Source organism: Paramormyrops kingsleyae, chromosome 20, assembly GCF_048594095.1.
Source record: "Paramormyrops kingsleyae isolate MSU_618 chromosome 20, PKINGS_0.4, whole genome shotgun sequence".
NCBI lineage: Eukaryota > Metazoa > Chordata > Actinopteri > Osteoglossiformes > Mormyridae > Paramormyrops > Paramormyrops kingsleyae.
This window is the reverse complement of record NC_132816.1, coordinates 13,781,065-13,803,752: the sequence shown is the minus strand read 5'-3', so window position 1 is coordinate 13,803,752 and position 22,688 is coordinate 13,781,065. Positions and strand designations below refer to the sequence as shown.

General features: G+C 42.9%; 1 protein-coding gene across 7 annotated transcripts in view; it reads left to right on the top strand.

Annotated features, from left to right (window-relative positions):
• The window catches only part of myofl (myoferlin like), a 36,999-nt gene extending 14,758 nt beyond the window's left edge, over positions 1–22,241 (top strand). The window contains exons 10-55 of one of the 7 annotated variants that reach the window (XM_072703820.1): positions 67–97; positions 191–306; positions 1,073–1,199; positions 1,773–1,876; positions 1,988–2,056; positions 2,190–2,233; positions 3,524–3,606; positions 3,941–3,979; positions 5,895–6,019; positions 6,405–6,518; positions 6,706–6,883; positions 6,981–7,105; positions 7,274–7,383; positions 8,022–8,214; positions 8,301–8,456; positions 8,743–8,874; positions 9,002–9,165; positions 9,574–9,688; positions 9,839–9,941; positions 10,057–10,196; positions 10,309–10,479; positions 11,033–11,120; positions 11,268–11,345; positions 11,482–11,663; positions 11,887–12,045; positions 12,135–12,236; positions 12,507–12,668; positions 13,278–13,443; positions 14,011–14,084; positions 14,450–14,479; positions 15,731–15,742; positions 16,030–16,128; positions 16,787–16,915; positions 17,336–17,491; positions 17,597–17,688; positions 17,869–18,039; positions 18,487–18,635; positions 19,391–19,530; positions 19,626–19,714; positions 19,817–19,912; positions 20,010–20,151; positions 20,246–20,345; positions 20,486–20,667; positions 20,884–20,993; positions 21,083–21,230; positions 21,747–22,241. In XM_072703820.1, the coding sequence (XP_072559921.1) occupies positions 67–97; positions 191–306; positions 1,073–1,199; positions 1,773–1,876; positions 1,988–2,056; positions 2,190–2,233; positions 3,524–3,606; positions 3,941–3,979; positions 5,895–6,019; positions 6,405–6,518; positions 6,706–6,883; positions 6,981–7,105; positions 7,274–7,383; positions 8,022–8,214; positions 8,301–8,456; positions 8,743–8,874; positions 9,002–9,165; positions 9,574–9,688; positions 9,839–9,941; positions 10,057–10,196; positions 10,309–10,479; positions 11,033–11,120; positions 11,268–11,345; positions 11,482–11,663; positions 11,887–12,045; positions 12,135–12,236; positions 12,507–12,668; positions 13,278–13,443; positions 14,011–14,084; positions 14,450–14,479; positions 15,731–15,742; positions 16,030–16,128; positions 16,787–16,915; positions 17,336–17,491; positions 17,597–17,688; positions 17,869–18,039; positions 18,487–18,635; positions 19,391–19,530; positions 19,626–19,714; positions 19,817–19,912; positions 20,010–20,151; positions 20,246–20,345; positions 20,486–20,667; positions 20,884–20,993; positions 21,083–21,230; positions 21,747–21,779 (5,328 nt within the window). In that variant the 3' untranslated portion in view covers positions 21,780–22,241. Of the gene's footprint in view, positions 1–66; positions 98–190; positions 307–1,072; positions 1,200–1,772; positions 1,877–1,987; positions 2,057–2,189; positions 2,234–3,523; positions 3,607–3,940; positions 3,980–5,894; positions 6,020–6,404; positions 6,519–6,705; positions 6,884–6,980; positions 7,106–7,273; positions 7,384–8,021; positions 8,215–8,300; positions 8,457–8,742; positions 8,875–9,001; positions 9,166–9,573; positions 9,689–9,838; positions 9,942–10,056; positions 10,197–10,305; positions 10,480–11,032; positions 11,121–11,267; positions 11,346–11,481; positions 11,664–11,886; positions 12,046–12,134; positions 12,237–12,506; positions 12,669–13,277; positions 13,444–14,010; positions 14,085–14,449; positions 14,480–15,730; positions 15,743–16,029; positions 16,129–16,786; positions 16,916–17,335; positions 17,492–17,596; positions 17,689–17,868; positions 18,040–18,486; positions 18,636–19,390; positions 19,531–19,625; positions 19,715–19,816; positions 19,913–20,009; positions 20,152–20,245; positions 20,346–20,485; positions 20,668–20,883; positions 20,994–21,082; positions 21,231–21,746 lie in introns of all 7 variants that reach the window. The other 6 variants (XM_072703819.1, XM_072703824.1, XM_072703823.1 and 3 more) reach the window with 6 other exon arrangements.
• Positions 22,242–22,688: the final 447 nt, after the last annotated feature.

The following is a 22,688-nucleotide window of genomic DNA, read 5'->3' as shown; positions in this document are numbered from 1 at the left end:
AAATTGTGTATCTCTTATCTTGCCTTCTTTTTGTTTCTTTATGAAATTAATTTGCATTCTCTGCAGATTGATGTCGGCTACATCTACGACGAACCAGGTGGGTCTTTGCTGCCCTCGTGCCACGCCGTTGCTCTAAGCGTGCCCTCGCTGGCTCGGGAAAACGCCATCTCTGTATTTCCATCCTTTTCAGCTCATGCCATCATGAGGAAGTGGCTGCTCCTGAACGACCCGGATGATGCCAGCCAGAGTGCCAGGGGGTACCTCAAAGTCAGCATGTTCATCGTGGGAACGGGAGATGAGCCACCGGTGAGGCTGCCGCAGTCTTGGGTCTGCTTTTGGTTTGTTTTTTGATTCATGCTGCAGTGGGTGGTGGTGTAGTTTTTCTTTGGCTTTGACAACACATGTTTTATCAAGCTGATTGAATGTAACTTAAATTAATCCAGGTTTTAGCTCAGGATTCTGTGACTGTAGATCTCAAGTCACATTGGGTATTATGTATTATGTAACGTTTTGCTAGGTGATTCCTGATCCAGGGGTGAAATCCCAAATTTGAATGGCATGCTGTTCCTAAGTGTGTGTGTTTGATTGTATGCAGCAGTTGCCCCTGATTGCTGCTTTCATTTTCTTTGTTGTTTATTTGCTATACCAATCATCACGTTACCTGTCAAAGGCATAGAAATTGTCTAGAACTGGGTCGCACAACCGCTGGTCTGTGGCCAAGGAGCAGGCTCTGCTGAAGCGTGGGAGGGTAACCTGGTCTTTCTCATAATGGGTCGTCACATGGACACAAACATGGGGAAAATTCCTGGATGAGATTTACAAAGGGGGACCTCATCCCCCCCCCCCCCCCCCCCCCAGCACCATGAAGAAATGACTAGCCGAGCTTTTTGGTTTAAAAGGTTAAGAAACTTTGGTCTAGAATGCATGGATGGAACCTTACCTGGTTTACAATTCAAGAAACATTTACTTTAATGAGAGTGGGTGGAGAATGGAGTGAAGTTGTAGTACCTGCTTTGACATGTTTTTGGGGATTTGTCACCTGTGAAATATCAATTTATTTATTTTTTAATAGGTAGAGAACAGAGAGAAAACTGAAGACCAGGATGACATTGAGAGTAACCTCCTTTTGCCTGCCGGAGTAACGCTGCGTTGGATCACGTTGACCCTGAAAGTCTTTCGAGCTGAGGACATTCCCCAGAGTATGAATCACTTGTGCTAAATTGACAATAATGCCCATTTTCCACCAGCAAGGTGCTGGAGCTGGAGTTGGTGCCGGATTTTTTCCTTCTTAAGAGGACAGTGGTAAAATAAACTCAGTCACACACACTCAGGCAGGGGAGTCTTTAAGGAGACGAGAGAGAGAGGGTGCAAAGAGTCATAGTCAAAACTTTTTTTTTTTGGTTCGTCAACTTAAAAAAACTCATTCTGAAACGTAATGCATATGAACCTTTTACTGTTCTCTCACTTCCGTCTACGTAACATTTTTGTTTGGTTCTTTTGTGAAACCGGTAAAAATGTGGCCCAGTTCTCAGAAGGCACCAAGCCAGAACCAGCCCAGAACCAGCCCAGCACTGGCTCCTTATTGGTGGAAACGAGGCATAACAGTCTTTCTGCCTTTAATTTTCCCAGAACGTTGCTTCCTTTAAGCTAACTGGCAATGAGTTGTTTTCATCATACTATGATACTTGTTTGTCATTATGGCAGGTTCTTAGGTTAACATGTAGCAACTGTCAGGAAAGCCTGAAATATATGGTTGGTTTCTCCTCTTGTAGTGGATGATGCTTTTACACAGACTGTCAAGGAAGTTTTTGGAGGACACGGTGACAGGAAAAATCTTGTGGATCCTTTTGTGGAGGTCAACTTTGCAGGAAAAAAGGTAATTAGTCATCTGGCAATATATAAATACTGTATGTAAGGATAATTTTTAATATTGTGCCCTTTAATCCGTTATTATTTAAACCGTCTGGGTAAATGTGGTGTTTTATAGCTCCGTACAAAAGTAATTGAGAAGAATGCAAACCCAGAATGGAACCAGTTACTAAATCTTCAGGTCAAGGTAAGGGGAAAAATCTGTCTCTCGTTTCCTTATTACTCAACCAGTGGCAGATTATTTGAAATGTTATAACTATCGAAAATGGCCATTTCTTTCGTGAGCAATAATTAAATTAGTTGATTTATCATTTCCGCAGTTCCCATCCGTGTGTGAACGCATGAAGCTGGTTGTGTTTGATTGGTAAGTCAGAAGTAATTTGTTGTTACCTTATTGAGATTTGAAGATACTAGCTGGGAATTTTAGGCTTGATGTATATTTCTTTGTTCATGGAACTTTACCCATTTCATCGCGCTACCTTATATTTGTGTTTGTTGTAATACTGCTGCCCTCTGCTGGTCTGGGGGAATATCATTGCTTAGCGCATGCGCCAATTACACAAGAGCACAATCATGTGCGGACTGCAATGGCACGCAGAAAAGTGAAACGCAAACCATGCTTCACACACCAATGTTAATGTCGCTTTGTGGTGACAGTGACATTGATGTCATCATACACAAATGCACACAAAAATGCAACCTTTCGATGACAAAATTCATTGTCGACTATTTTTATTACTGATTATTATCGACATTATCAGTTACTTGTTGCAGCCCTAATCAGATGTGTGTTTTAACGATAAAATTTCAGACGGCAGAGTTTTGCAATGTACCTTTTGTTTTCTTCTATGTATCTGGGGATTTTTTTTTTCTCACATCAGAAAAAAATGTTTTGTCAAAGTGGAAATAGTGATTTGGTTAAATAACTTGTTTTGCTGTTAGAAAATTAAGTTTTTCAAAACTACAAACTGTCACTTCAGTGCCTAATCTCATAAATTACTGTGTTGTCAGCCATCAAATTTTTGTATTTTGGTTTACTGTTACATTTGCATAATATGGAATGAAAGCATCACATGGGGAGCAGGAATTAACACATCCTCTTTGTAAACTTCAGGAACATGGTTGTATTATAGTATTAACAGGAACCTGTAACTCAGTAACAAAGTTAGTAATTTGAAACTAATAGTTATGGTCTAAGGAGGAACATAGAACTTTCAGAATGTGTTAATACTGCTTCACCTATATAACATGTTTATGTGCAGAATGGTAAAGTGGTTGATCAGCCAGTTGTTTTAAATACTAAACACATGCCATCCCAGCCTTGATTTATTTGTTAGTTGTTAATGCTTTCCTGGCTTTTCTTGAGCTGGGGGCATTCTGGGGATTGTGTGAAGGGAGGGGCGGCCGAATTGTGGTCAGCGTCTGTCTGCCTGGGACATTCCTGGCTGGGTGAGTCAGCGAGGAGTCCTGCAGGGTCACTCCCACTCCCTTAAAGGGACCTTCCTGGCCGACCGCAGCTGGAGTCCTTTTTTAAGGGAATTCGGGAAGTGCGAAAAGGTTAAAGGTTATATCAATTTGGCACACATACCCTGCAAACGTGTTGAAACAAGGCTGACCCAGTCTGTTTCTTGGTGCTTTTTTTTTTTTTGCTCAGGGATCGACTGACGAAGAATGATGTGGTAGGAACCACTTACCTAGACCTTAGCAAAATAGCGTCCTCTGGTGGTGAAATTGAAGGTTAGTTTCCTTCTCTGCTTCCATATTTGGTTAAATCCTCTTCTAGTGTAAAGCTGTGTTTTTTTTTTTTTTTTACTCTTAAGTGTTTATATATTCAGGACCTTGAAGTGAATGTTTCGGCTGCTGTCTAGAGCAGTAGCTTAGGGAACTGGGGTGATGGATCACAGCTTGAATGTTTTTTTTGGTTACTGTATATTCTCTGTAGCAAAACTTTCTTTGTTAAATGATTATAGTTCATAATCAATCGAGCAGTTAAGTGTAAGTGACGTGCATTTGAGTGAATCGATGGTTGCTCCTCACTGCCTTACATACTTATTTCTTTCTCTTTGAATAGACATAAAGTCGGGAAGCGAGGCCTCTCCAGCATTGGAAGGTTCAATAATTTGTTGATGTGATCGCTTCCTGTCGCACCCGGTGCTGTGCTTTAGGTCTTTGCTGGCAGCCAGATCTGCTGTCGCTTTTACCGAGTCGAGTAAAGCTAATGACATGTCTGAGCGTCCCCATGACTGCCCGGGTGCCTCCAGCCATCTGTCCTCATTAGCAGACTCTGATAAAACTTGAGATGACTTTAGCTCTTGATAAATGACGTTTCATGGTCTGCATGAGGCTCTAATGCACTTAGCTCATTTGCATAACCCTTTGAGACCCAAATAGCATTGTACCTTCAAAAAATTTGGAAAAGTAGTAGACGAGAACTTTTAATATTGCACATTAATATAGTCTACATGGAAATGGGAGGTAAAAGCACAGTGGTTAGTGCTGCTTCCTCACACCTCTGGGATTGGGGTTTGAGTCTCCTCAATGGCTCTTAGTGGAGTTTGCATGTTCTCCTCGTGTCCTCGTGGGGGTTTCCTCTGGATACTCCGGTTTCCCCCCACAGTCCAAAAACATGTTGAGGTTAATTGGAGTTGCCAAATTGTCTGTAGGAATGAATGGGGTGTTAAAGGAGATGGGTTGGCGCCCCATCCTAGGTTGTTCCCTGCCATGCACCCGTAGCCTCCAGATTATGCTCTGGATCCCCGCAATCCTAAATAGGACAAGCAGGTGCAGAAAAAGGTCTGGATGACTGGGGCTCAAAAGGTTGACAAACTGTTGGCCTGCATAACACTTACTAATACCAAACCTTTTTTCCGTAGCTTGACTGTAGCTGCACGAAAGGCTTAAGTACCAGACATGCCACTTCTCCTGGAACTTCATGGAGTCCCCCACAAATTTACAGCTGCCCCCTGACACCCATGAAATCCTGCATTCCGCTATTCAGCATGACCCCACCCCACCCCACTGGAAAATTTTACCACAACTCTCTAGCTCTAGATGTTGAATTTTATTGCCAGGATGCCCCAACCCCTGCCACTTCATCCAGCACTGGACTTAAAAAATTTGATCTAATTTGAAATACGTCACTATCCTGTGTAATACGGTATTCTAAAAAAATACACTATTCCGGTATTTCCCTGATGAAATTTACTAAGCCATGTGGTGGAGTATTTCTGATCGAGAATAACACAGCATGTGGTATTACCGTAATATCCATCAACCCAAGTCAGCAATCCCCCCCACACCCCCCATGTTGTCCCTGATCGTGACACCATGTTCGTGCTGTGACACGTTCTGTTAACGCCCTTTATGTGACTTGATCAAATGTTTTCTATCTGATGATAATTTTCTCTCAATGAAAGGAAATTTTAACTTGCAGAGGACAATATTTGTCACAAGTTTCTTACTTGAGGGCAGGGATACCCAATTATTTTACTCTTGGGGCCAAATTCCATCAACAACACTAACTCAAAGGCCAGTGTCCTCTTTAAAGCACAGCCTTTTTCTGTACTGTCAACCAAAAGTTGCCAAGCTTAAAATTTGCCAAGCACAGGGTGGGGGTGGGTGTTGATCAGGCCTAACATGTGACTCTTGCTGGGTTTGGTCCACCGGCTACCAGTTGGGGAAACCCTGCTTTATGTTGTGTGGACATTGGCATGTGCTCAGCTAACCTGCTACCAGCTGTCAGAAGCAAAGCATGTGTGCTGATCACTAACCTCCTCTTGGTAGTAGATTCTAGCTCTCAGTCTTGTAGATCTTGACTAATCCTTTGAAACCTACACCTGATTTTCTTGGTCAAGTGAAGGAAAATCAGGTTGGAATTCCCTGTTGAAGGCACTAACATTTAACGACAGTTTTAACCAATTTCCAGTGGTAGTATCTGTGACTTGCAACTACTTTAGTTATACTTATGGTGCATCATTAAATGACCCCTTTCTCTACATGCACTGTAATAGTAGCTCACCTTTCAGGGAAAACTGGAGAGTCAGAAGTAGGATTTCTGCCAGCCTTTGGGCCTTGTTACATCAACCTCTACGGCAGCCCCAGGGAATTCACTGGGTTTCCAGATCCGTATGACGACCTCAATTATGGGAAGGTATATCGGGAAAACGTGTTTTTCTGTTTGTGTGTGTGTATCTGTCCATATATTCTATTGATATACAGTTGCAGGTCTATCTGCAATACGTAAGCATTTTTAAATAGTTTTTTAAAGTGTACTAATGGCTTAAGCAAATATTATTTAGGAATGAAACTAATGTTTTTCATGTGTGTTGCATTTTAAATGAATATACCAACGTATGACTTGAGTGCCAAATGCTGACAATCTTGATTTAGGCCTGTAGGATCTCTGAGTTGTGAATGTTGTCAACTTGTGAATGTTTCTCAGATGTTTTAAGATGGGTTTGTACCAGTTTAAACTCAGATGAGACACACTTCACTTAGCCGTCCTTAAGCAGACTAAGGGATTTGTGTCTCTTCAGGGTGAGGGGGTAGCCTATAGAGGTCGGATTTTGGTTGAGCTCATAACACAACTGGACGGGAAGATTGACAAGCCTTTGGATGACATCCAGAGCGATGACATATTGGTGGCACAGGTACTTGCATCACGGCCCTCTTTTGTGCACCCTAAACGACAAAACGATCTCGCAAAACACAAAATCTATACGCCAGTGTTTCACTGCAACTGAATTCGTCTTGCATTAAACGACAGCAAACAACTGATGACCTTTCTGCCCCCTGCTGGAATTAGATTTTCTTGTTGTTTCTTGTTCCAATGGACAGAAATACCAGCGACGGAGGAAGTACTGCTTATGCGCAGTGTTTCACAGTGCCACCATGCTCCAGGAACCTGGGGAGCCCATCCAGTTCGAAGTCAGCATCGGTAACTACGGCAACAAGCTGGACTCAACTTGCAAGCCCTTGGCGTCTACCACCCAGTACAGCTGTGCCGTGTTTGACGGTGAGAGTTCCACCTGTCTCCACACAGGGAAATAAATCATCCAGAAGGAAATTCGAGTGTGTTTTACTGATGATGATTAACGTGGCATTTTCCATAGGTAACAACTATTACTATCTGCCCTGGGGTGGCACAAAGCCTGTAGTGGCGATTACATCGTTTTGGGAGGACATAAGTCACCGATTGGATTCGGTGAACATTCTTCTGTACATCTGTGAGAGACTGGTACGGAATCGTTTTTTGACTTGAGGTGCTAAGTGTTCCCACTAAGTAAGAAGTACATGGCAACATTGTTCAAATACTCATGCATTAGTAAAAAACTTTGGTAGGGTTCACCTTCCACAGCTTTTTGGTGACGTATTTCTCAGCACTTTTCGGTTCTTGTCATTTCAGCAATCTAACATCACTTCGCTGAGGACGGCCATTCAAGCGAAAGCGCCAGACACTCGTCTCGCCGAGATCTGGCTCAAACTTGTCAATCAGGTCATTGAGGACCTCACGAGGTACACCACAGTGATCTTGGTGTGTCAGAGTGACCATTGAGTAGGACCATTAACCCTAATCGCTTCTGGTTGATCCTGCACCCTTACCTCTGTCGCTTCGGACAAAAGCATCTGCTAAATAAATAAATGTATGTGTAGGTACCTGTACTGTAGGTGTTTGACTGGACCATTGGTATCACTAGAAATCAGGGCTGAAACGAGACATAGAATTTCTTTAGCGATTCTAGCGATTTCTGTAACGATTTTAAGGTGCTCGCTCTCAGAAAAAAGGGTAAAAATTTGTATTTTTGCTTGTCACTGGGGCTGTACCCTTATGGGTACAGAAAGGTACAGAAATTGAGGAACATCCCAAAGGTATAAACTGCATTAATGTACCATCAATGGGTCAGAAATGTTCCTTAGAGTCCATTTCTGGACCTTAAAAGGTACATTTACCTACAGCTAAGGGTACAATTGGCAGATTCTTGAGGGTACAGGCCCAGTGACAAGCAAAGGTACAGATATTTACCCTTTTTTTCTGAGAATGTAGATGTCAATTCTTATTCCCAGAATAGAAAGCAGTGCCTTCAGAGGCAGAGTCAGTGTTTGTAATAATTCACCAGAAGCTCTTCAGCAGCAGTTCTTTCCTCCACTTGCAGCTTCAAGACGCCCGACCTGGAAGGGATGCCGAACCTGACAGCTCTGGATTTCCAGATCAAGAATCTGCGTGACAAAACAGTCTTGGCTGTTCGGGAGGCGGCCAGGACCATGCTGGAAGAGGCCACGGACGTCAAGGAAGCCCTGTCGGACATCGAAGGCTGGCTGGAGAGGCTGCAGCAGCTGGCTGAGGAGGTCGCAATCGGCAATCGACTGCCGTGCCTTAATCGGGCTTCCCGTGCACGTCACTTGCTGACCTTGGTCTTTGCTCTCCTCTCTAGCCTCAGAACAGCATGCCGGATGTGATCATTTGGATGCTCCGGGGGGAGAAGAGAGTAGCCTATGCGAAAATCCCTGCCCACCTGGTGCTGTATTCCACCTACAGTGAGCAAGCGTGTGGGAAGTACTGCGGCCGCACCCAGACCATCCTGATGCAGGTAGTTGACAGTATCCACATGTCTTAATGCTAATTGAGTCACACAGCTTGGCTTTCCTGCTGCCGCAGTGCATGCTGGGATTTTTTTTTGCCACAGTGCAGATTTCTGTTTCTTTTATGTCATTCTTTTTGAGAGATTAGTTTCAAAGCAGAAAGAGAAATTTTAATCTTAAACCAATTTATTGCTATACGTGAATTACTAATTTAAGTCATTTAATAGTTCATAAATCCTGAACAAGTAATCTTGTGAATAACTGATTAATCCTGCTCGATCTTGATCTTCTCAGTATCCCATGGACAAACACAAGGGATTGAAAGTACCAGTGCAGATCTGCGTCAATATGTGGCTGGGTCTTGGAGCGTATGAAAAGAAGTTCAACAGTTTTGCGGAAGGCACATTCAGTGTCTTCGCCGAACTGGTAATGGCATTTTAATGTACAGCCAACATAAAAAATCGAATCACTCAAAGGCAAGTTTCCACACGTGCTGCTACCGTGTTATTGTGAAGCGGAACTAAATGTTTGTCTCCCACATGTTCTGCTTTAGTACGAAAACCAGGCACAGGTCTTCGGGAAGTGGGGTACCACAGGGCTGGTGGGCCGCCAGAAGTTCTCGGACGTGACCGGCAAGCTTAAGCTGAAACGGGAGTACTTTATGCCCCCTGTTGGCTGGGAGTGGGAAGGCGACTGGATCGTGGATCCAGAGAAGGGGTAAACGTTTCTCGAAATGTATAATTTTTTTTTTATAGATTCTGGTGGGTAGAATTGGGTTTTTTGTAGAGAGAAACTTTCTGGGATGGATCCGGTAATTGGAGGCGGTGGCTTAGGTACCACTCATCAGCCCCCGCCCTGAGCACAATTGAAGGAAATGAAGTGTGTGTTTGGCGTTCTGCCTGATGAGACCAGCTGGCGGCCTGCTTGTTTACATTTATTTTGCCTTTTTAATTAGCCAGCTGCCCGAGTTGCTCCTGGTGCCACGGTGCGTTTAGTCTCCATCCACTGAGAGCGGCAGTGGTCCCAAACAGCCCCCCCCCCCCCCCCCGCCTTGCCTGTAGTCCCCCATCTCGGGCGTGTGAACTGAGGCGTAGGCCACCAGCTGATGCAGCGCCGTCTCCGCAGGCTGCTGGCGGAGGCTGACGCGGGACACACGGAGTTCACCGACGAGGTCTACCAGAACGAGACGCGCTTCCCCGGAATGGAGTGGAAGGCGGCTGCAGAGCCTTACACAGATGTGGTAAGGAGAGCACTGTACTGGTGTGTTGTGTGTTAAAGGTACAGCTGTCCTCATGGGTTGTGGAGATGTATGAAACGGCAGGACGCGGATTTCTCTGGGAATGACGGAAGGGGAGTTGAGTTGAGGTTTGGTACTGGGGTTTTCCTGCAGAACGGGGAGAAGGCCCCAAGTCCTTCGGAGTTTGAGTGTTCCCCTGGCTGGGAGTGGGAGGATGACTGGACCTATGACATCAACCGGGCTGTGGACGAGAAAGGTGAATGGCACTTGCGCCCTTGCCCCGCCTGTCTCGATGTTGTGAAGTGTGGCTTCGTTGGAAGAACATTCCAGAAAGTCGCATGTTTGAAATGGCTTGTTTGTATCTACACCAGGGTGGGAGTACGGCGTCCCCATTCCTCCAGATGACAAGCCCAAATCCTGGGTGCCGGCGGAAAAGATGTATCTCGTTCACCGGCGGAAGAGGCTGATCAGGCGTCGTAAGAAGGTTAAGGATGTGCGCGCAACAGCTGATGTGAGTAAAAAGTAGATTGACTTTCGCCCTGTATGCATTCTGAATTGCCAAGAGGTTGTGCAGATATCTGGGCTTCCCCTCCTGTTCTGCTGACGGCCTGGTTCATCAGCAGAAAAAGGACCAAGGGGATCCTGAAGGCTGGGAATATTCCTCCTTGATCGGCTGGAAGTTCCACAGTAAAGCGCGCCCCTCAGACACATTCCGACGCAGGCGTTGGAGGAGGCGGATGGCTCCTGCAGACCGCATGGGATCGGCTGCCATCTTCAAACTAGAGGGGGCGCTGGTGAGAAGTTCGAATCGTGTTTGCGGCTTAAGTTGTTCATGTATTTGTTTTTTGTTTTAGCTGAAATGATACAGGGGTTTTGTTCAACGCCAGATATTATTCAGGGGGGGGGGGGCAAAAGGAAAAAAATTCAAATGCACCTTGGGAATTGAGTTTACATTTTCAGGAGAAAATGGTTTGTGTTTGATGGATTGATTCCACATTGAACATGTACTTCCAGTGGAAATTTGAAAATCAGGAGATGAGCTACTGCTTTTCAACAAAGATCTTTCACGCCAGTTTCCATATGAAGTGCTTTAAAGTAATGATGGCCAAATGAAGCTCCAGGAACCATTTTCTGTATTATTTTTTTACCCCCACTAGATGGCATTCTTGGTTTGCTTTGGGGCATCAATTGAACCTTTTGTTGAATAGAGAGCACCATCTAGTGGCTTCAGAAAATACAGCAATTGGTTCATGAAGCTTCCTTTGGCCATGGCTACTTTTAAGGCCTGAACTTGACTGTAGCCTTAAAGTTTATACATACATTTACATTTTTTTTTTTTGGTTTTAGGGGATTGATGAAGAGGCCAAAGAAGCCAAAACGGATGCATCAACCATGTTTGGAGCCAACACTCCCACTGTTTCCTGCATTTTTGGGAGTGAGTACCTAAACCCCAGTGTCCTGCTGCCCCTGTGCTAGTGGGCATATTCCACCCCAGATCCGTTATTCAAGAAGTGCTTTCAGAGTTGATTGACCACAAGAACTTCCTAACATTTTTTCATAATCGTTGTACTTTTTCTTGTAGAGCCTTACATATACCATCTCAGGGTCTATGTTTATCAGGCTCGAAACCTCATGGCCATGGACAAAGACAGCTTCTCTGGTAAGTAAATAAGCATGTGTTAAATTGCACTGAACAGAGTGTAAACTCTTTGTGGAGAATAAGGAAAATTGCCTTAACGTGGATCTTAAGGCAGTTAATTTACACTTCCTAACAGCTTTCATTGCTCTCTTGTCAGATCCTTATTGCCACGTGTCCTTCCTACACAAGAGCAAGACTACAGAGATCATCAAAGCCACCTTGAACCCAACGTGGGACCAGACTCTGATCTTCGATAACATCGAGATCTATGGAGAACCTCGAACGATTGCTCAAAACCCACCCAGCATTGTTCTTGAATTCTTCGACAGTGACCAAGTGGTACGTCTCCATCATATTTTTATTTTATTTTTTTTTACACCAGGATTAGCAAGATGTTTACCCAGAGAAAATGACATTTGTTGTTCAGTAGTGTTTAAGCTTTCATTTTGAGCTGAATTGAGTCAAAAGTGGTGATGCTGATGTAAGACCAAGCAGCACCTGACTTTAAGAGGTTGTCACTTCCCACATTTGATGAGAAGACGTGCTTCGTGCTGTGCGTTAGGGTAAAGATGAGCCTCTTGGTCGGAGCGCGTGCCAGCCCATGGTGAAGCTGAATCCGGAGATGGAGGTGTCTCCCAGGCTCCTGTGGTACCCCATCACCCAGAAGGGCAAGAATGCTGGGGAGGTGCTGCTGGCTGCAGAGCTCATCCTGAAAGACAAGGTATATCTGAGCTCCTGTATCTGTAGATACTTCTGGCCAGTTCTCTGTAGGCTGACAAACTCCTTCACCTTCTTTTCACCTGGTCCCAGGGAAAGGAGACAGACATGCCCATCTATCCACCAAAACGAGGTGACAAGCTGTTCATGGTACCACAGGGGATTCGCCCTGTAGTGCAGCTCACCGCCATCGAGGTAACTGATCGCTGTAGCTGGATGTCCAATTAGCTGTGGCTCGTGCTTTAGGGCAGTGTTTGCAAATCCAGTCCTCAGGGACCCACGGTCGGTCTATGTTTTTGTTCCTACTGCGCTCCCAGCCAGAAAGTCCACATTTTTGCTCCCTCCCAGCTCCTACAAAGCTCGGAAGGAGCAAAAACGTGGACTGTCTGTGGGTCCTTGAGGACCAGATTGGGAAACACTGCTTCAGGGTAATGGACCTTCCTTTCCCTGTGTTTCATGATCCAGATTCTGACCTGGGGTTTGCGCAACATGAAAAGCTTTCAGATGGCCACCATCACCTCTCCCAGCCTTGTGATAGAGTGTGGAGGGGAAATTGTTCAGTCGGCGGTCATCAGGAACTTGAAAAGGAGTCCAAACTTCCCAGGATCAGTGCTCTTCTTGAAAGTGGTAAGACTTTAAACTAATTTGTAACTTTTGATGGAGATGTCTGCTGCAGTTGTCAGAGAATGCACTCAGGTATCCTTTCAAGATCTCCTCTAAGCTCCATAGTCCTCAGATCTCCTCTGGGGTATTCCACATATTTCCGTTCCGCTACGAGTGTGCACACAGTTTCAGTAATTACTGACTGGAGACTCTTATTAGTTTCATTAAGTGCACTGGTGGTGGAACGTAGCCAGTGTGTTGGATGGCTAGGGATTCCCAGGGAGGAATCTGAGAAGCACTGGACTGGAATATTTCCCTCTATAGCTATAAATTCTACATTATATGCTACACGATGTGTAAAGCGCCTATATTGTTTGTGTTTGAAAGTATTTCTAATTATTCAGGAAGAGATTATCTAGGAGAGAGAGATGCATGTATTGTGCTGTTTTCCACTCCGGTCCTCGGGGACTCAGTCGGTCCATGTTTTTGCTCCCGCTGAGCCCCCTGCCATACAGTCCACAATTTTGCTCCCTCCTAGCTCCCAATACTGTCTGCCAGTCCCCGAGGACCGGATTGGGAAACACTGATGTATTGTATCGTAAGTCAAGGCACAAACTCTGTGACACTCTACAGCTCCTACCCAAAGAGGAAATGTACATGCCTCCCATCATGCTGAAAGTGATTGACCACAGGCCTTTCGGAAGGAAACCCATCGTGGGACAGTGCACCATTGATGACTTGGAGGAATTCCGTTGCGACCCCTACACAACCAAAGCAGAAGTGGCCATGTCCTCTAAAGGTATCAATTACAATCATAGTTTCATAATACTGCCACCTGCTGGTAAAAACTGTTATAAACCCCATTGAACTGAAATGATGAAATTTTGTTTTGGGTTAAAAGTTTGCTCTAAAGGTGAGTGATATAGTCAATGTTCATAAATTAAATTCTTTGAAAAGTCTTTTAAAAGGTCTGCATGTTTTTGAATGAAAAGTCGTATTTCCTCTTCCTGGTAAGGAGAAATTTTAGAAGTACAAACACAAAAGGTTTTATCCAGGGGAGTCACCATGCAGTGCCTAATTTGTAAATTAGAAGGTGCCAGAATGTGAGGATATATGAGAGCGGAGGGCGCAGGTCCCGGAACGGATACAAAATATGGTGCTGAAATTATGCTATGTATTAAAAAATAAATAAAAATAAATAAATAAAAAAATTAAAAAAAATCTAAACTAACAAAGGATGTAAAATTGTGTGAAAATTGGTCTGTGTGGGATACAGAGTTTATCTATCTATTCATCCATCCATCCAAAACTCGCTCCCTCCCTGTTGGATTGACCCATCTGCCCTTTGACCTCTTCTCTATGCCAGTGGCTCTGATGGCAGCTGCCCCTCGCTACACAGTCATCGATATGGAGGACAGGAGGCCACTTCTTCAAACTCAGGTACAGTACTGTGCACAGGAAGGTGCCCTAACACATTCACTAATGCACGCCATTCACGCTCTCATACTGTATGTCAAATCCATTGACGTTATACAATGCGGAAACCCTGCGTGATCTAATTGGTATTGAATGATACGTTTTTTTAATGAAATCTGCATTGAACCACGGCTTGGATACCAGCAGAGTCATTGTTCATAGGAGCCTTTCACAGTGACTGTTCTGAATTGCAGTTAGCGTACAGTATGTCAGCGGCCGTCGGAAAAATGACCCACCGTTCTGCACATCTTGTATGTATTGTACTGGAAGCGGGCTTGGTGTTTTTCTTCTGATCAAGCTCTTCTCTCTCCCCTTTATTTCTTCTTAAGATGGATGTTGGGCTTAAAGGTGTTAAAATTGTAAGTATGATGTTCAAAGTCAAAGCCTGGACCATTAATTTCCATTAAATTGATGGAAGATGGCATGATATTGGGGTTTCAAATGGAATTCTGACATCTAATTTGGACACTGATGGAAGGAAGACATTCCAAATGATAATTGCACAATTACTGTAAATTCAGTCCATCTTCAGGTGCACAAGTAAAGAGCAAAATTTGACGGATAGAGAAATTAGTATTGAGCAGTGATTTGGCTGTATCTCCTGGAGTTGAAGGTGCTGCAGGATCATTTGTTCTCTTATTTAATGGTCTTATGCTGCACATGAATCAGCACAGGCTTTTTGAATCCCTGTACGTAAAACTATTCATAAAAAAATACAAGTTGACTTGGACCTCATACAAAACTTTGATCATTTTTTCCTTTATTACTTCCTAAAAAACATGCCCAGTAGTAGTGACTTGTAATATAGAACATCAATTAATAATTATTAATAATTGTAAATCATACTACTTTAATAATGCTATACAAATCAGCAACAATGTATTCTGTATGTTCTGTATTATTGAGCACTGCTCTGGGTATTGAATTAGTTTGGCACAAGGATTCAAACAATTACATACCTCCTGAACCAAATACAGAGCCATAAGGAATCTGCCTGCAAGTAATTTGGTATCGGAATAACCTGCGGATTCTGTTCAGTTGACTGTGCATAATATTCTAAATAGGGAGAGAGCAAGACAAAAGGACGCCCTGTATTGTTGGCATTGTCCCACGTTCTTTATTCTCCCACCCGGTAACATGGGTACATCACAAAGGTTCCTATCTGACATCTCATCTAATACTACACATTCCATTTGAACCTTAAACTTCTGGACTCCTTCTAGAATATGCTCCACAATTAGATGTTGTTGAATGTCTGGTGTTTAAATTAAGCAGAAAGGGTATTAAAGCTTACTGAAATTCTATTTGTGTCGAAAATGACAGTAGAAGGTATGTAATCAAGATATTGATTTTACTGTACCTGACAATTTTGTTTCTGATTTTCTGCTGTTAAGATTCTGTACAAGTGCAATCTGGATGTAAAATGTCCATTTTCTCTGTATTGGATCATAAAATCGATCTGTTTTTGAAAAAATGAATTTTGATTTTCTAGGCTTAATTCCTTGGCCTGTAACCTTGGTATTCCTTGGCCTGTAACCAATTCCTTGGTTTTATCTGTTTTCTTGTCTGTGTTGCCCCCCTCCCCAATTGTGGAATTTCACCCTTAATAGCAACAAGAAAAGGTAAGGCTTTTCTGTTATATGGTTTCCAGTTGCACATAAAATTGATTCTCTCGTTACATCTATTGTGTTAGTGAATATTGTTTGAGTTTCAAGACTACGTAAATCATGTTGAATGGGTGTATGTATGCTTAGGTTGAAATCTCAATGGAATATTTGCAACGGAATTCCTCCATTTGTAACGTTCTGTAAAATGGATCCAAGTACTATTTATTGACTGGGTGACAGGGAAATGCAATGACCGATGTCTGATATTGGACCTGACCCGTATAAGTTTGTTTTAATTGTAGGAGAAAGATTCAATAGACTGGTGGAGTAAGTTCTATGCTTCTGTTGGAGACCATGAGAAGTGTGCCCCTTATCTCAAGAAAGGCTATGATTCCCTCAAGGTAAGCTTCCATGGCATCGGCAGTATTAATCTCAGCATACAGGTGGTACTAATAGATAGCGCCATCTAGTGGGGTCAGAAAATACAGCAAGTGGTTCATGAAGCTTCATTTGGCCATTACTACTAACAGGAGCAAATATACCATAAACATTGACATTTAAGAGAGTTGCTGAGTCTTCACTATGTGAATACCCACGGCAGTGGGTTTTAAGAGACCAAGCCTTTACACATCATTGTTTAAAAAATCAATGACAGAAATACTCAGTGTAGCAAGCAATCCGTTTGATATTAACTTTTGAACGGTTTTATTGCATCAGTGGAAATAGGGATGTTATAAAAACTGGGAATATTTGGGAAGCATGCATTCGCACGACGTTTTAATTCAAACAAACAAAGAAATTGTTGTACACGTTTGGCCTTGTATGCTCCACTTCACTTTTCTTATCAATACCATGATGTTGTTTCCTTTACAGAAAAGCGACGTGTTGTATTTTGCATCTTGCATTTCCGCTTATTTTTGGCTTATTTTCAGCAGCAAGATGTAAATCTCTTGTTCTTGGTTTTTTTAAATGTTCTTAGTCGAGAACACTTCAGAAAATCTGTAACACATTTAGGTGTTAATGTGATATCTAATATACCTTGAACGTTTTTGTTTTCAGATCTATGAGTGCGAACTTGAAAATGTGCCTGAGTTCAAAGCCCTGACTGACTTCTGTAACACCTTCAAACTCCATCGGGGTAAATTTGATGAAGACGAAGAAGATGTTGCAGTGGTTGGAGAATTCAAGGTGTGGTCATTGCTTATTCAGATATTCTACTTAGGAGGAGGTGGATACATTGATGAAACCTTTTGAGAATGTGAGCTTATTTATACATCAAACACAGGATTGCAGTTTATTAGAAATAATTGTAAATGATATTACTCTGATAATGCTATACAAATCAGCAACAATGTATTCTGTATGTTCTGTGTTACTGAACACTACTCTGGGTATTGAATTAGTTTGGTACAAGGATTCATACAATTACATACCTCTTGAACCAAATCCAGAACCATAAGGAACCTTTTGAGAATGCTGGCTTGTTCATTCATCAAACACAGGTTTCACCGTTAAAATTCATCCAGTAAACACACAATTTCCAAATAACTTAGGGATCTGACACTTTGTGGGTCTCACTTTCTTGAACTGGTCGTGATTTCTACCCAGGGTTCATTCAGAATCTACCCGCTACCGGATGATCCCGCCATTCCGCCACCCCCCCGACAGTTCAGGGAGTTGCCCGACAGCGGACCTCAGGAGTGCCTGGTCAGGATTTACGTCGTCCGAGGAATCGACCTGCAGCCCAAGGACAACAATGGCCTGGTGATTGTCCACCGGTCTGCCGGAAATCGCGCCCGTAATTTTATCGTTAGCTTGTATATGCTAAAGCTAATAGCCTGAGATGCTAAAGCTAATATCTCTTTACAGTGTGATCCTTACATTAAAATCTCCCTGGGAAGGAAGGTCATTGAAGACCGGGAGCACTACCGGCCAAACACTCTTAACCCTGTGTTTGGAAGGTAATATTTGATGTTGTATTGGGTGCAATACAAGCAAACTGTAAGAAGCATACAACTGTATTTTTTTTTGTAATGTCTTCTAAAAGCGCCACCAAGGCAAATTCCTTGTATGGAAACATACTTGGCTAATAAAGTATTCTGATTTGAAAATTTCCCTTTCATGATCTTTTATCTCTGTAGGATGTTTGAACTTTCCTGCTTCCTCCCTCAAGACAAGGACCTGAAAATTTCCATCTATGATTATGATCTGCTGAGCCGTGATGAAAAAGTTGGGGAGACAATGATTGATCTGGAGAACAGATTACTCTCCCGATTCGGTTCATATTGTGGATTGCCACAGACATATTGTGTGTAAGTATGTTTTTAAGTCTTTTTTTTTTTTTTTTTTCTTTTCTAAAATGGGTATATGTCATTGGTTATGTAGACTATAGCTGTGTTCCAATTCAGCGGCTGCAGCCTTCACAGAGCCTATCTAATCTATGTAGCCTTTGTAGGTTGCATCCTTCTAAAAATCCATACACTGAATCTTGGGAGAGGTTGGGCTGTGATGGATCCTTCACAGACCAGGAAAAGGATGTATTTCCAGGCTGCATTTGAAGGAGCCTTTGAAATGGGGTGGCCTTGGCACGCTGCTGTGATGCTGTGAAGGCTTCCATCCCCGAATCTGGACACAGCCATTGCCTTCATGGCCAAAAACTTCAAATCTTGAAAATTTACTAGTCACTTTGGACTTGGTCTTGATGAGTGGCTGCAATGGCTGTTAGATAGCGGATCTGATCTTGCTGCATTCCCAAACAGCTCCGGAATAAACCTGTGGCGAGACCAGCACAAACCATCTGAGATCCTGCTCAACTTGGCCCGCCTGAAAGGTATTTCTCCACCGCTGATAAAGGAAGATGGAAGCAGCCTGTCGTTTAATGAACACGACTACACCCTGTCTGAATTTGGTAAGAGAAATAAGCCGGTTATAAAATGACAAGTGGGGTGGCGGGTATAAAGGTTGAACATTTTGAGGTGAAGTGTTATAAAAATGCCCTTCTATCCTTTCTACTCAATGGCCGTAAATGATAAATATGCTGTTGGAATTATACTTTATGAAACGAAATTCCTCTATCTCTGTTTTTATTATGTTTTAGTTTTATTTAGCTTCTTTAGCAAAACAGTAACAGTGCCTTGCAAACAAACAATTGCAATCAAAAAAAATCTTGGTTGAAGGACCCTTTGAAATGGGACAGCCTTGTTGTGCAGCTGGGAGCCATTCAGTATGCAAATCAGTATTGGGCATGGAAGAGAACCAATGGAATTAACCACCCAAAACTATAATAGGCGCTTTCATAGTGCTTTTTGAACCTTTTTCCAAAACCAGGGACTTTCGTCGTGTTCACACCACAGAAACTTGACCCCACTATAGTTCCTCAGAGTCAGTTCCAGGACACTTTTTTTAGTACCTACTCCAGACTAGGTACTAAAGAAAGTGGCCAAGACCTACCAAAGTTCCAGGTCAAGACTTGTAAGCTGGGACCAAGTTCCAGATTTTTGCTGTGAATGCGCCCAATATGACTCTGTTTTTAGCACAACAGATGAAGGCCTCTGTCTTTGGGGTACGGCCAGATGAGGTCAGCCCATAGGTGCGAACTCTGCTCTTCCTTTAAACACCACTGAGGTGCAGTGTCTCTTTCTCTCTGATTATCAAATGAAATAGAGCACAGCAAAGAGATCCACGAACATCTGGGTGAACCCAAGGAGAGGGTAGCCCTGCACGTGCTCCGGACACAAGGTCTGGTGCCCGAACACGTGGAGACCAGGACCCTGTATAGCACCTTCCAGCCCACACTCTCTCAGGTCAGCATGTGCCCCCCCCACAAACACGTCTCCGTCACCTCCCTGCCCCCCCCAGCTGTTACTGAGCTCTTTTCCCTCCTTCGCTCCATAATTAGGGGAGGGTTCAGATGTGGGTCGACATATTCCCCAAAAGCCTTGGCGTTCCCGGGCCCCCGTTTGACATCTCTCCACGCAAACCGAAAAAGTGAGGAGCCCTTGTGGTGGACTTGGCAACCTTGCAGTTTTGTTGAATAGTGTAAACTTATGTTTTAGGCATCTATTTTATATTCTCATTTTTTTTCTTCAGGTTCTTCCTGCGTGCTATTGTTTGGAACACGACTGATGTCATTTTGGATGACACCAGCATCACGGGCGAGCACATGAGTGACATTTATGTGAAAGGGTAACATGATCTAAAGGCACATCATTCATGGCAACATTAATTACTTGTTGCATAGCAACACTAAGTTCCAATTGTGATGTGGTCTTTTACTTAACAGCTGGATGCCAGGCATGGAGGAGGACAAGCAGAAGACTGATGTCCATTACAGGTCCCTGGATGGAGATGGGAACTTTAACTGGAGATTTGTCTTTGGATTTGAGTACCTTCCTGCCGAACAACTGTGCCTTGTTTCCAAAAAAGTAAATTGGGTTATAATCAATAAAATAATTTTTAAAACTCTAATTTTAAATATATAGTTTGTACATTTATGCTGTTTATATTCTGCTTTTTTAGGAACATTTTTGGAGTCTTGACAAAACCGAGTTCAGGATTCCACCCAAGTTAATTCTTCAGATATGGGACAACGATAAATTCTCATTGGACGACTACTTGGGTGAGACACTTCGTCCTTCCCTACAGCATTGTGTTTTGGTTTTGGCCACTGAGATGAGTTGTTAGCATACTGCCCTGTCTCAGAGACTAAGGCGTGGGATGTAGATGGGACCTGGCTAAAGAGATGCTCCATTGAAACAGGCACCGTTGAGCTGGACTTGCTGCACCTGGTTTCCCCTTCCAAGACGCCGGAAAAGTGCAAGCTGGAGATGATGGAAATGACCTCTCCGAAAGACAACAGGACCAACTCACTTTTCGCTCAGAAATCTGCCCGTGGCTGGTGGCCGTGTGCGATGGAACAGAATGGAAAAAAAATTCTTGGGGTTAGAGAGCAACCCACTTCACTTAATGCAAAGTTGTCGTTCATAAATGTGTTCTTCATAGTTAAATTATTTACAGTCGACCCTTCTTCATTGCGACTTTCCTTATCGTGGTTTGTTGAATGTCTCTTTGGAACCATTTTGTCACAAGGACAGAACATTTTCTTGTGAATTCACCAGCCCTGCGTTACAAACTCTCCTCCGTTTTGTCATGTTCAGGGGAAAGTAGAAATGACTCTGGAAATCGTGAACGAGACTGAGGTGGATGAGAGACCCGCTGGGAAGGGAAGAGATGAACCCAACATGAACCCGAAGCTGGATCCTCCAAAGTAGGTTGATCACCCCCCCCCCCCCCCATTTTATTCAGCTGCATTTTGTACAAACTCATGACACATCATCGTTCATTACTTCCCAACAGGCGGCCAGAAACCTCTTTCTTCTGGTTCACAAATCCATGCAAGACCATGAAATTCATTGTGTGGCGCCGATTTAGGTGGATCTTCCTTGGGCTGATCCTCCTCGTGCTCGTGGTCCTCTTCTTTGCAATTTTACTCTACTCCCTCCCGGTGAGACCGGAATTTCTCACTTCCATACAGAACAGGGCTCACAAGCACAGTAACTTTGTTTACTATTTAGAAATCCTACACTGGATTGTTGATCCTTTGAAAAGAATAGTACACTACCAGAAAAATGGGTACAGCCCTGTACAGTTTTGTTCCTCAAAGTACAAGCAACATTAATGAACCCCAAAAGTACAAAAATGTCAATTTCTGTACCTTAAATTACACTAAAAGCTACATTTACCTACAGCTAGGGTACAGTTAGCTGACCCATTAGGGTACAGCTCCAGTGGCAAGTGATTGTATCCTTAGAGGTAAAAACTGGTACTTTTTTTTCTGACAGTGTACACAGTCTATTTCAATGATGCCAATACAGTACATAGACAAATATTCTTTGTTGAATGTCTGAAGAATCCTCATGGTTGCTATATTCAGTCAAAAATATTGTATCCATTATACAGTAGGTTGCATATGTTTAAAAAGCTGTTTGACACTATTATTATCTGTGCCTTTTTCCCCCAGAACTACATCTCAATGAAAATTGTCAAACCATGAATTACCCCGATGAGCCCTGCTGCCCCCATTCCCACGGCACTCCAGATGTCACGCGGCGTGAGGACCTGCATCTTAGCCATGTTGTCGTCTTGGACGGGGCCATTGTTAAAACGCATACAATAATCATTCATTTCTTTCATCCTTTTTTTTTTTTTTTGCAAGGAAATTGAAGAAATATTGCTTTACATAATTGTCATTTTCCAGTTTGTACAATGGACCGTTTTGTCCATTTAGAAGCAACGTTGTGTATTAAGGGTTCAAAGAAAGAACACGGCATCACAGGTTGAATACGTAAATATTTGCACATCACACTAGAATTTACAGTTTCATGGATTTTGGTTGTGGTATCTGTACAGGTTTTTAGACAATATAGTTAGACAATAGAAGTTCTAGATATGGAGAAGGTTAAAAGAGAAACTGATATTTTCACATTTTCCAATAAAGTCTTAAAGTGCCACTTTATCACTGTGTTCATGTAATACATTCTGTGTGCAATAGTTCATAATCTTAAAGCTCAGTAATGGGATAAACACAAAATTTCTTGATGAAAGCAAAGTAATTTGATAATTATATTCTTTCTTGGAACAGAAGTGCTGTTTTGAAACGAGTATTTTCTCACTTTCAATATTTCATAGAACCATTTTGCATTAAATGTGTAAGAACATTGGGTTTTACCCAGATCAGTCAGAATGTGGGCTGCAGAATTGACCAATAGCAACCAAGCCTTTTTCACCTGGTCAAATCAGCTTGTCTTTCAATGGTAGTTATTAATTCTATTGAAGTTCTCATTGTGGCTGACTCCTTTTGTGGCCCTGTTTTAGTACAACCCCTCACTACAAAGTCATCAGATAGTACAAGGAAGAGATTCTTCTGACCTCTGAAGAGTGGGGAGGGAATGTATAAAGTTGA